This window comes from Trichosurus vulpecula, chromosome 1 (genome assembly GCF_011100635.1).
Source record: "Trichosurus vulpecula isolate mTriVul1 chromosome 1, mTriVul1.pri, whole genome shotgun sequence".
Classification (NCBI taxonomy): Eukaryota; Metazoa; Chordata; class Mammalia; order Diprotodontia; family Phalangeridae; genus Trichosurus; species Trichosurus vulpecula.
The window spans coordinates 492,133,845-492,147,185 of record NC_050573.1 but is presented as its reverse complement, the minus strand read 5'-3'; the positions used below and the strand labels follow the sequence as shown (position 1 = coordinate 492,147,185).

General features: G+C 38.2%; 1 protein-coding gene across 1 annotated transcript in view; it reads left to right on the top strand.

The window, feature by feature from the left end:
• The window catches only part of FOCAD (focadhesin), a 360,082-nt gene that overhangs the window by 111,451 nt on the left and 235,290 nt on the right, over positions 1–13,341 (top strand). The window contains exons 9-11 of the mRNA XM_036738081.1: positions 676–763; positions 8,964–9,166; positions 12,582–12,839. Of these exons, the coding sequence (XP_036593976.1) occupies positions 676–763; positions 8,964–9,166; positions 12,582–12,839 (549 nt within the window). The remainder of the gene's footprint in view (positions 1–675; positions 764–8,963; positions 9,167–12,581; positions 12,840–13,341) is intronic.

The window sequence follows — 13,341 nt, the reverse complement described above, 5'->3', positions numbered from 1 at the left end:
TTTGTATGCTATAGTTTGGGGGAGTGTGGGCTGGGGTGGGGTCTCTTTTCTTTTGGAGTTAGAGTTCACCTTAAAGAAAATTTTTTTTTTAAATTGAAGGCTGTTGCTTATTAAATGGGTCTGTCTTAGTAATTATGAAGACAACATGCAGGCAGTAAGTATAGATCACCCTTCAAATATCAAGATAGTTATAGTATTTTGAATTTATGTGTATATTCACATGTACTGACTCAAGGATTGACATAATAATGACAATGATAATAGCCTGTATTTATATAGTACTTTAAGTTTGGCAATGTACTGTGCAAATATCATCTCACTTTATTTTCACAACAACCCAGGGAGGTAGGTGTGCTGTTATCACTTATTATCCGATTTTACAGATGAAGAAACTAAGTCAGAGGTGTTAAATGACTTGTTCAAGTTCACACGTTATTAAGTGTCTGAGGCTGGATTTGAACTTATGTTGGGATCCAGCACTCTATCCACTGTGCCAAGCAGCTGCTTCTAAAATGTATGATACTGTAGTCATTTTATAAAGTCCTTCATGCCACATTATAAATCTGTGTTGTTGAATGTACAGGGAATATGATGCATATCTGCAGTGTGCATGATATAGTATTAAGGATTTTTAAAAAATCAAAAAGTTTCTTTTCTTCCTTTTTTTCCCCTCAGGGATTTCCTGTTGAACAAGCCATAATTGGAATAGGTTTACTTATCCTACAGACACCGATGAGTCAGCAGAAGCCCATCTTACATCTAGGTAAGAATTCCCCTCCTTGGGAAACTGCGAATATAGCATGAATCTTAGCAGAAGTATTTCACCGTCTTTTTCTGTTTCATCAGAGAATGGACAGTTTTGGTTTTATCTCTTCTATCTTTCCTACTTCATTATCTTCAAGGAGAGCTTATTCCCGCGTAGTGTAGTGGATTGGGAGCTGGCCTCAAAGCCAAGAAAGTCCTCTGTTACATTCCTGTCCCTGGCACTGAATCTACTGCCTCTGCCCATGGCTAAGTCTCCTAACCTCTAGCAGCTCTCTAAGATGGCAAATTGTAGAGAACGTAACTACTTGTGTTTGTAGAAGAAATTTTCTCACCTTGGAGTTCCATATGATGAAATGAAAGGCCCGGTCCCTATTCCCTTCCTACCTTGGCATGCCATGGTAAAATCTTGATAATAATAGTTCACATGTGTTGTTGTTGATGGTTTTTCAGTCACTTTTCAGTCACATCTGACTCTTCGTGAATTTGGGGTTTTCTTCGGCAGAGATACAGGAGTGGTTTGCCATTTCCTTTTCCAGTTCATTTTACGGATGAGGAAACTGAGGCAAACAGGGTGGAGTGACTTGTCCAGGGTCACACAGGTAGTAAGTGTGCCTGAGGCCAGATTTGAACTCAGGAAGATGAGTCTAGGCCTGGCACTCTATCCATTGTACCACCTAGCTGCTCTGGTTCACATTTATAAATCACCTGAAGGGTTATAAAACACTTTCCTCATACTCTCCCTTTTTAGGTTGGTTGAAATGAATCCCAACAATAGTCAGCAAACACTTATTTAGCACCTGCTTTGTGAGAAAGGATCGTGTCAGATTTGGAGGGAGATGCAGAAATAAAGCAGCCGCTTGTAGCCACAGGATAAATGATGAGTCCCAGATCCTGGATGGTGGTCAAGGGAGAGATCAGTGGAGCTTGGGGCCTGAATGTTTGGTGGTGAGGTTCTCACCCTTTAGTCCTCAGCCAAGTCAGTTGTGTTCCAGAGTTTACCCCAGTGATGAATAAATTAACTCCCTCGGGGTGAGATCAGTTCTAGAGGGATGATAAAACATGTATGTAGAATTATAGTTTATGCTTAAATGGTGCTTACAGTTTACAAAGCACTTTACAAGCATTAACTCCCTTGAGCTTCACAAAGTCATAAAGGCCTTTTGGATCAGATGAAGACATTCTTTCCTCCATTTAAAAAAAAAATCAAGTAAGATTTCATGGGAGAGGTGTCATTTTAGGTCTCAATATACCATAAAGGACCCTGCCCTTCCACTTTATATTGGAAATTAGATTCTAACAAAAATAGTTAGCAACATGTTATAGCAGAGAGATGTATAGTTATATTCATCATTATATATCAAGTTGAGAAAGAACAGCAAGCATCAGACTGATAAATGAATATCAAATGTTTATGGTCTGTGCTGAAGGCTTTGGTCTTTTCTTATGCTTTCATCCTGGCTGCAACTTTGCAAACAAGCGCAGGTCTTACTTGTGGTGACTGTTCTTTTAATCTTAGCCTAAAATCGGAAATCATAGGATCATAGGTTCAGGACTGGAAGGTATCTAGGGAGATAACTTGTACAGCTCCCTCATTTAACAGAGGAGGAAAGTAAAGCTCAGAGTGGTGAGTCACACAGTTGCAAGTCCTGGATCTCATCCTGTCTTTAACCACTTAACAAGTGTTTGTTAAGTGTCTGTACCAGGTATAATGCTAGGGATACAAGTACAAGGCATAAAATAATCTGCCCTCTCTCTTTACATTCTTCTGACTTTTAAATCTAGTATGCTTTCCCCTTTAAGCAGGTAGGAGTGGGGACTTTCCCACGGTATTAATTTTAAGAAACGAGTTGCAATTCTCTGTGCATTTATTAAGCACTTACTGTATACCAGACCCTATGCAGACAAATATGAAAAATGTCCTGCTGGGAGGAAACAAAGTAGACACATATTAGTAGGTGGAAAATAGGTACACAGTATTTTGGATAGGTTGGTAGGGGGAGAGTGTTAATAATTGAGAGAGTCAGAAAATTCTGGAGAATGTATTTGAGATATTCCTTGAAAGGAGCTAGAGATTCCAGTAGTTGGTGGTGAGGAAGGAGATCATTTCAGGCATGGGAGAACAGACCACATAAAAGATGGAATGTTATATATGGGAAGAGCCAAAGGGCCAAATGGGCTATAATGAAGATTGTATGAAGAGTCTTTAAGTATATAAAGATAAGTTGCAACTAGATTGTGAAACCTCATTAAAGGAAATTGTATTTTATCCTGGAGGTGATAGGGATCTACTGGAGCTTTTTGGTCAGGGGAAGGAAATTGTTGACCTTATGCTTTTAGGCATATCAGTTTGGTAGTTTGTGTGGAGGATGGTTTGGTGAGGGTAGAGACTGGAGGTGGTATGAAGACTAATTAGGGGGCCATTTCAATAGTTAGGGCAAAATGGGGGTGATTGTGGTGAGAATAAGAAGGGGACAGATGTGAGGGATGTTCTGGAGATAAATTCTCCAGGACCTTGCAGCTAATTGGACATGAGAGATGAGTAGTGAGGTAAAGATGAGTCCTTTATCGTGAACCTGGATGACTGGAAAGGTGTTGGTGCCTTTGCCAAAGATGGAGAAGTTAGTAGAGGGGTAGGTAGAGTTGGGGAGGAATATTATGAGTTAGATTTCTGTGTGTTCAGGTTCAGATGCCTATGGGATATTCACATGGAATATTATACTAGACCTTAGGCAAGAGATGAGGACTTAATAAGGACATTGAGGAGTCACATGTGTAGAGAGTGTTTCAAGAGGTGAGGCCCCAGAACAGAACTCTAGGAGCCTGAGATGGAATGGCCAGACAGGAGGTAGGAAAACCAGAAGAGAGCAATGTCGTGAAAACCCAGGGAAGAGAGGCTATCCAGGAGGAGGGCAGTGGTGCAAAAACAGGTCAAAAAAGTTAAAGACTGAAAAAGGGCCATTGGATTTAGCAATTCAGAAATTATTGATATTGTAGAGTGGTTTCTGTTTAGTTGTTGGGCCCAGAAGCAATTAACAAATCAGCAGGATATGATAGAGTAGAGACAACGAGTATAAAGACACCATCCATCTTTATGGTATTAATTTAATTATATTTATTTTAAAAATTATTTTTGATAGCTTTTTTTTTAACATGACTTTTATGTATCCATTTCCCTCTTCTTTCCTGTTCTCTACCCAAAGAACCATTCTTTATAATAAAGAATAAGAAACCAAAGAAAAAAAAAAGCAGTTGAACAAAACTAAATACATTAACTATATCCAGCAGTGTGTTTTATTCTATACCTTTTTACTCCAGGTCTGCAACAAAGAGTAGGTAGCTACATATCCTTTAGTTTCCATTAGTTATTATAGATATCCTGTGTGCTGTATGATCTGGGTGGTCATTAGGGATCTATCAGATTATTTGTTTGTTTGTTGTGGTATTATAAATAAATGTATGCTAAATAATGATCCTTACCAAAAAGTACTATGGGACTGATGTCTGATACACAAGTTAGATAAACACTTGTGCTCTATGGACTTACCACAATGGCAGTCTAGGCGTCTGTTTCCTTATAGAATGGCTGTAATGCCTAACATAGCCTGGATTAAATCTCTGGTCATACGCTTTTTTGTTCTATTAGCCTTCCTTCCATTTGGTCTTCTACCCCAGTCCCTCTAACCTCTTTTGTTTCATGGCAGGTAGGATCCTTATAAGGATAGTTCGCTTCATTCTTGGAAATCATTCTTATTCTATTTGAATCCCACCTCTGGCATTTTAGCTGTATGATCATAGGTGAGAGACTTAAGTTTCCTGAGCCTTGGTTGCTCCTTCAGTAAAATGGGAGTAATTTGAATGATACTTACCTTACTTACTGGGTTGTTATGATGATCAGATGAGATAATGTATATAAAGTACTTCACATCTAAAAGTGATATACAAATATAATTATTAATATTTAAAATAAAACTGAAGGTTTATTTTTTTAAACAGCCACACTTGGTTATCTAAAGCAGGGTTGTCAGTAGTACCAAGCATATCTCCTTGGGGGCCTAAACCTGATGAAAATGTAATTGGGAAATGTTTAACAAACTCAATAAAAATACAGTGTAACATAGGCAATGTTAAATTGTAGTTTTCTAAGTCAATATGCAACAGACAAGGGATAGATTTCTATTTCTTTGGTACTAGTACTCTAAAGCCAGCAAATCCTCAGGTGAGTCCTTTGCAATGGTGTGCTCCGATGCCAGTATCTGATGACTTGATACTTTATTTTCATTTATCTAGCAAGCAGACTGAATTTGCTTTACTGAAATGGCACTTCTGATTTATGTTGCCTTATTATCATGTCAGAATTAAAGAATCATTCCTGAAGCTGTTGAACCTGATAGTTTTGCTTTGTAGAGTCAGGAAGAATTATTCTGAGGGAATAAAAAGAAAAAAAAAAGGATAGAATGATCAAGAAATTGCTGAATTGTCAGATTAAAAAAAAACCCACCACAATTATAGCAGTGAATTAAAAATGAGGTATTCAAATCATTATAGCTAGTTTTTAAATAACTCATGTGGGCTCCAGTGGTTATCTGGAAGATTTATAATCCTTCCTTCTAGAAACCATTTGTACTTTTTTTTTTTTAAGAAAAAGACATTACTGGTTACTTTTACTACATCTGAAAGATTCTATTGTATCATAAATGAGTTAAAAAATAAACGACTGATGGCCAAAGACAGTGACTTACTTTGGTTCTCATTTTCCTTCCCTTTTCTCAGCATTTCAGCAAAGGCAAAAGAAGCTTTTGTTAAGTACGTTTTATGTGCCAGGCACTGTGCTGTTTGTGGGAGAGGCAAAGATAGATGTGGATCCCAGAATTTGAGAGTTGGAAGGGATCTTAGGGGCCATTGACCCCAACCCATACCCCAAAGAAGTGCCCCCTGTAATGTCGCTGCCGAAGGATCATTCAGCCTCTGCTGCTGTCTCTTGAATTACTAATAGCTGCTATTGGAGTTTTCCTATTTATCCAGTTATGAATATGTCCAAGTAGATTATTGAGTCTATATGTCTCAGTCTTCTCCAAGGGAATGGCTTAAGAAACACTATCAAATTCTTTGCTGAAATCCAAGTAAACTATGTCTCTGGCATTTACTTATTCTACCAATTAAATGTCTGTGTCAGAAAATGGAATACAGACAATTTGATGGGACTTATTCTTAATGTTGCTGCAAAAACCACAATTTCTTTATTAATGATCCCTTGTAGAATTTTCCTAGGAATCAAAATCAAGATTACCAGCCTATAGCTTATATACTCTGCTCTCTTCCCTTTTCTGAAAATTGAGTAATTTTTTTTTTCCTCTCTCCAACCTTATGGCATGTCTCCTGTTTTCTGTGATCTTATATTTGTTAACGACAATAGCTTAGTAGTCACATCTGCTGGTTCTTTCTGTATCTGAGGAGGTGCTTCACATGGGCCAGGTGACTTGAATTCGTCAAGGGAAAGTAGATGTTTTCTTATATCTTTTTAGTTGTCATGGGTATTGGTTTCCTGTTAGCCATTTTCCCCTGTCATTACAGAACAGTGATCGTCCCCTTGACAGAGAAAATAGAAGCCAAATATGAGTTTAGTAGCCCCACCTTCTTTTTGTTGTTAGTTATTAGAATCGAGTCCAAGTAAAGACTTTTGTCTTCTTTGACCTTCCCTTTTCTTCCGCTATATCTAAGAAAATACCAGTTGTTCCTTTGACAGGTTCAATTTTTTTTTTCTGAGCTTTAGCATTCCTGAAACTATTTTTTAGCACCATACTATGTTTATATATTCATCCTCACTTTCCTCCCCTTAATTCCATATTTTGTACATTTTTAAAATTAAGTTTTATTATTTTTCAATGAATTAATATTTGCCTTCTCCTTTTTCTACCCCCGCCCCCCAACCCCAACTCCCTATAGAGAAAGAAAGAAAAATAAAACCCCTGTTGCAGATATGTATAGTCAAGCAAAACAGATTTCCTCATTGGACATGTCCAAAAATATATGTCTCATTTGGTGCTCTGTCCATCACTTCTGTCTGGGCGACATATTTTATCCTGAATCTTCTGGAATTGTAGTTAGTCATCGTGATAGTCTGAGCTCTTAAGTCTTTCAGAGTTGTTTTTCTTTACAATATTGTTGTTATTGTAAACATTGTTTTTCAATTCATTCTTCATTAATTCTTGCAAGTCTTCCCAAATTTCTTTGAAACCATCCCCTTCATTTATTATAATACAGTAACATTCCTTCACATTTCTATACCATAACTTGTTTAGCTAGTCCCCAATTGACGGGGACCCCCTCACTGTCCAATCGTTTTCCACTATAAAAGAGAAATTATAGATTAGAGTTAATTGGAGTTTGTTTTGCTTAGGACTAATCCCTCCCTTAACCAACCTTCCCTCTTACTCTTTGCTCTCCCATCTTCCTTTTTTCTTCTACTTCTCCTTTTTAGTGAAATATATTTCTTGTTCTCAGCTGTGTATGGGAATTCTTGCCTCCTTTGACCAATTTAGATAAGAGTAGGTTTGTACCTGTGTACTCTGATTATGTGAGGTAATTTTCCCTAATCTTTCATTCTACTCTCCTCTTCTTCTTGTATTCTTCTCCTCCATTTCCATTATCCTTTTAAGATCATCGCAATGTAACAGAAATCAAACGATTTCTAAGAGTTAAAAACAACATAGATTGTCCAAACTAGGAACTTGTCTTCAATAATCCATAGAACACAAAACTCTATTTTTCTTTGAATGTATTCAATACAGAATTGCTTTCTTGTCTAATTTGACTCCCTCTATGACCCTATATGCAGATTCAGAGGACTACATGTATCATATTGAAATGGAAAGGATTTATCCTTGTTTAACCTCTTGATTGTTTTCTTGTGTTTACCCTTTTATGTTCCTTTTGAATCCTGTTTTTGCATTTGAAAGTTTCTGTGCAGTTCTTGTGTTTTCCTCATGTTGGAAGTCCTGTTATTTCATTAAAGTTCCAGTTCCCCATTTTATACTCAGGTTTTCTGGTAACCTTTATGGCTATTGTAAGCCATTGCTTTCTGGAACATCATTTTTCATGCTGTCTGCTTCTTTATCGTTACGGCTGCTGAATCATACGTGGTCCTCGCATCAATCAGTCTGTCTATTAGCCAGTCAATAAGCATTTATTAAGAGCCTGTTATGTGCTGAAGCTGACTGCTGAGGACAGAACAAAAAAATGAGATAATCTCTACTAGCTTTAAGCTTATATTTAAATGAAGGCACAAGTATATATGTCATATATAGCATGTATGGAATATTATAAATATTTATTCATTCTATATTTATAGATGCATAGCATATATACAACCAGGTCATATTCATATGTGTGTATGTGTATACACACATGTGTATATAAATGCACATGCATGTTAATGCATATGTATATGATTTTCTCTCAACTTTCTAACCCTTTCTCCAGGCTTTTTGCCTAAGTCCAGGGGTGGGGAGCCTGCATCCTGGAGGCCACATGTGGCACTAGGTCCTCAGGTGTGGCCCTTTGACTGAATCCAAACTTTACAGAACAAATCCCCTTAATAAAAGGATTTGTACTGTAAAACTTGGACTCAGACAAAAGGCTGCACCCAAGGACCTAGAAGGCCACATGTGGCCTTGAGGCTGCAGGTTCCCCAACCCTGAGAGACTAAAGGAACTGTTATATATTATCAGCCCAAGGGAAGTGCTGTTGCTTGTGACCATTGAGAAGACTGTGGGGCAGGGGTTTAGTATGATAGCATTGTCTACCTAGGGGTAGAAGGGACCTTAGGCATCATCTAGTTCCATTTTTTTTCGCAGATTAGGAAATTGGTGTTAAATGAAATCACTTGCCCAAGATCACACAGTAAATAGTAGAGATAAGCTTTGAATTCAAGTTCTTTGATTCTAAATCTAGCACTGTTTCTTGTACCATGTTTTATGGCAAATAGTGGTTAAGCTTGAATTTTCTGTTTAGGAGGAAAAATAAATTTTTCTTCTATAATATATAGTAGGTGACTTGCAATATTTCAAGTATTATTTACCTTTTGGTTGTTGGTCTGACTCTGACCTTAAAGGTGATAGATGACTGTTACAGTAAGTATCTTCACGTCTCTGTATGATATTGATTTTTTTTGGCTTAAATTATTGTTCTTTGGTGAACAGCTCTGAAACTCCTCTCCTCTGCTGGGACCAAGAACACCCCAACCTCATCCCTGCTGTTGGTGATGCCACTGCTGCAGATCTTGTCATCGACAGCCTTGGAGGATTGTATCTCGGCAGATGATGTCAGCCCCTCTAGGCAAGAGCTGGCTCTAACCCTCTTGGAAATGGTGCAACAAGAGGGCTCCAAAGAACAAAAACAATTGGTAATGCATGAACTTTTGCTTCTCTTACACAAAGAACAGCTGTGGGATTAGTGACTTGGCAGGCAGATGTTCCATTCCTTAAGGGTAGTCAGTTCAGGTTTTAAACCAAACTGGAAGGCAGCTTGGTTGAGGGCAGGGGCCTGGAAACACCAGTCCTCATGTTGAGAGTGTCATTCTTTGCTTTCCTCTTCAGTCCACTGGTCCCTTCCTGTGTGCTGTTCCCTCTTCACTGCTTTGTCTGTCTGAGCAAAGTAACTGCTGTTACTCCCTCTTCTTAGGGACATCCTTTGTCAGCCTCTCTTTTTACCATGTTGCTGATCTCTGTTTTAGTGCATTGAGCTCTGATTCAAGTTCTATGCCCAGCTTTACCAGTCTTCCCCTTCCCCCCCCCCCCCCATTTTTGTCCTTCAGCTTTTTCCATTAGTGAAATGTAGCTTCACCTCTCAGCTTCCTCTCTTAGAGGGATTGAGTGAGGATTAAATGAGATAATGCAGGTAAAGCATGTTAAAGCTTCTTGGAGAGAGGCAACTACACAAATACAAGGCCTTATCACTGTCCTTGTGTTTTCTATGAAGGCGGATGTGGCTTTAATCACAGATGCTTAAAGGTACTAGAGGGAGAAAGCTATTTATTATTCCTTGTTCCAGCATGCAACGGAAATTAGTCAGCCATTAGAGAGAAATTGAATACATACTTTGGCTTCCTAAATCCTAATAGAATAAATCTTTAGAATTTGTAATACATAGTTTATTTGTAATGTGAGAGAGGGAAACAGAAAGTGGCGGGGGGGACACCATGTTTTGGCTTCAGTGGTAACATGAGGAGAAAATGGAAACTATATTCAAGAAAACAACCTGATCTTAGGCTTTAAGTGTCTGTCTCTGTCTCTGTTTCTCTCTGCCCCCGCCCCCTCCCACCCCCGTCTCTGTCTCTCTGTCTGTCCCTCTCTCTCTGTCTCTCTCTCTGTGTCTCTCTTTCTCTGTCTCTCTCCCCCTCTTTCCCCCTCTCTCTCCCTTTCTCTCCCCCCCTCTCTCCCCTGCTCTCTGTCCTTCCCTCCCTCTCTCTTTCCCCTTTCTTCTCTCCCTCAGCTGTAAATAGCAAACAATGATTGATTGATTTCTGGGTTGCAGGCAGGAGGAGGACACATTATGCTTGACAGTTTTGGTCCTTTCAAAATCACAAGTGATATTTACTGAGCATAAGCTTCCAACCAGTGCCTGTTTGCTAAGGCACTGTTTAATCAGGTGTATTAGAACGGTGACTCATTCAGGATAATAGTTTTACCTTTTCTTTAATGGTTAGTAAAGTGGGGTTGGAGAAAGCAATGCAGTTAGGCCTATAAATGCACAGATTATGATACTCTGCCAATTTCTTGGGGATTTATTTGAATAGGGCTTCTCTAGCCGCCCTTTTATTTATTAATGAGTTAAAATTTAAGCTGAACTTAAATGCTTATTCTTGGCATCTGAACATGCCTGCTTATGACAAGTATAGCATATAGATCAGACTGTTTTTATTGCTCAGACCATCTCTATTCTATAAATGAGAGATGTCTGCCTAAAAACTCAGCTCTCCTTTTCTCTCCTCAGCTTTGTCCTGATGTGGTTACAGATTTGATTTCAGAGCACCTGGGTTCAAATTCTGACTCTTCCTGTTACTATTTTGTTATGCCATCAACAAGTCACTCTGAACCTCAGTTTCTACATCTGTCCAATAGGGGAATTGGACCAGATAGACTATTAGGTCCCTACGAGCTCTAAACCAATGAGTTTTGATTTTTAAATTGGTAAACCTTGAGTTCTGGTATTTCATTTGAAACTATAGTCCGTATTCCATGGTGTCATATCAAATATCTTGCATGTAATGAAATTTTGTCATTGTCCATCTGTTTGTATCTATGGACGTTTGAAAGGCTTTAAGAACAAAGTTTAACTTTTTCCAGTTTCTAAGAGTTAAAAACATTATAGATTATCCAAATTGGGAACTTATGTTCAATAATCCATAGAACACAGTACTCTACTATTGTTCTTTAAGTGTATTCAATACAGAATTGCTTAAAACATTTTCACTGGGGGCAGCTGGGTCGCACAGTGAGTAGAGCACCTGCCCTGGAGTCAGGAAGACCTGAGTTCAAATTCAGCCTCAGACACTTGACATGCTAGCTATGTAACCGTGGGCAAGTCACTTACCCCCAATTGCCCCTCATTCCCCTCTCAAAAAAAAAATTAAAACATTTTCACTTATGTTCATTCCAGAAAAAAGCACAAAAAAAATTAAAACATTTTCACTTATGTTCATTCCAGAAAAAAGCACAAAAATGCACTTTTTGCAATTTAAATTCCAAAAGTGCTTTATATTTCATTTGTTCTCTCAGATAATGATGCAGGGGTGGGCACCCTGTGGCCTCAAGGTCCTAAAGTGGGGCCCTTTGTCTGAATTTGGTTTTGGAGTCAGTCACACAGCTGCACTTGAGAACCTAGAGGGCTACATGTGGCCTTGAGGCGGTAGGTTGCCCACCCTGGGAGGATTAAAGAGAGATTTGGGAAGGATCAAGTTCTTTTACTATTAGGCCTTATTTGTACACAGAAGTAACTGACTTTAATGTGAAATTTTCTCCCCAAATTTTGTATAAACCTTATATGTTGTTTTCCATTTCAGAAATTACGTACTTATTACTCCCCTAATATGCTCCTAGGATGCATTTTTAGATTTTCATGCCCAGATGTTAATGCTGGATTCATGAAGACCTTCCAACTTAAGCTGATTCCTAATAGGAACTTAAGCTAGGGCTTTTCTTTCAGGGTAACTGGCTTTTTTTCAATGAAGATTTTTTTCCCTGTAAAAGTGACTTGCCTTTGATAATTATTTGTAATTAGTTCTCATTATCTCTACTTCAGTTGGTAAGTTAGAGTTTTAATTATGAGGAATAGTTGTATTAGCTACTGTTACAGGGAGCTCCAGAGCAATATGTTAACCTTTTAGTTCAACTCCAGGTTGTTAGAATTCTAAACTTTAAAAAAATTTGTAAAATTTATTTTGAAGGAGGAGGGGAAGAGTTCTTCAGTAACAAGAGTATTAGATGCTATCATGCCTTTGGGCTTTAATAAAGCTTGCAAAGCACTTAATATACATTCTTCCCTTTCAGTCTCATAACACACCTTTGTGTTCGATAATGACAGCTATTGTCTGTCTTATTTTATGGAAGAAGAATCTGAAGCTCTGAGAGGCTGTCATTTGCCTGTAGTTTTAACTCGTGGATATAGTACTTTAAGTTTTGTGAAGCTCTTTCCTCATCAAATCCCTGGTGATGGTTGTAATATTAATAATTTAATGAAATACACATACTTTTCTTTGTAATAGAATACTGTTGAAAATCCTTTCCATTTTGTCATTAGCTTTTGTAATTATTTTCCAGACGTCCTTCAAGCTTGCTTTTCCTGTAACCAGCATGTATTATCCAATGTTTACAACGTGGAGAATCCTTGAACAAATGAAAGAAGAGTCCACAGTATGTGATTGGCTGTCTTCTGTGAAATCGCTGCTCCCTATCACCACCCATGTTCCTGTACATGTTTTCCTTCTTTTGGCTCACTTGCTTGTTCAAGAAAAAGGAGAGAATCTTCGAAAAGTACTGAGGGCCACCACAGAAATAGCCAAAGCTGACTCCTCTCAGGTAAGGTTCAGAGCAAAGGAGGCGGCTAACTCATGATCATGAGGTTCTGAATGTTTCATTTAGGGCATCATCCTTTGCAACATCTAAAAAGCAATCCTAGCCACGGCCCACGTTAAGGGTTGTCTCAGTGTTCCTCAGTCTTAAATTTATTTCTTCTCAGAGATACAAATATATTTTTCCACCCTAATCAAAGCATATTGATGAAGGGAAATCTTCATCTTCAATCCCAGTCTTGTGTGTGCTAGGATATTAGACTTGATGAGCCCTAAGGCCCTTTTTAAGATTCTCTAATTCTGGGAGAAATGAGTTGCATGTACAATTGAAGAAGTGGAGCTTGGTGATATTTTTACTCACTTCTGATCGTATGACTAGATCCTGTAATGAATATGGCAGGTTTTTTTATCTAGCAGTTTTATCAGGAAAGTTTAAACATGTTTCTCTCATAGGTATTTTTTCTTTCTTACTTTCACAAAGAGGGGCTAATTCTAAAGTTATTGTAGTT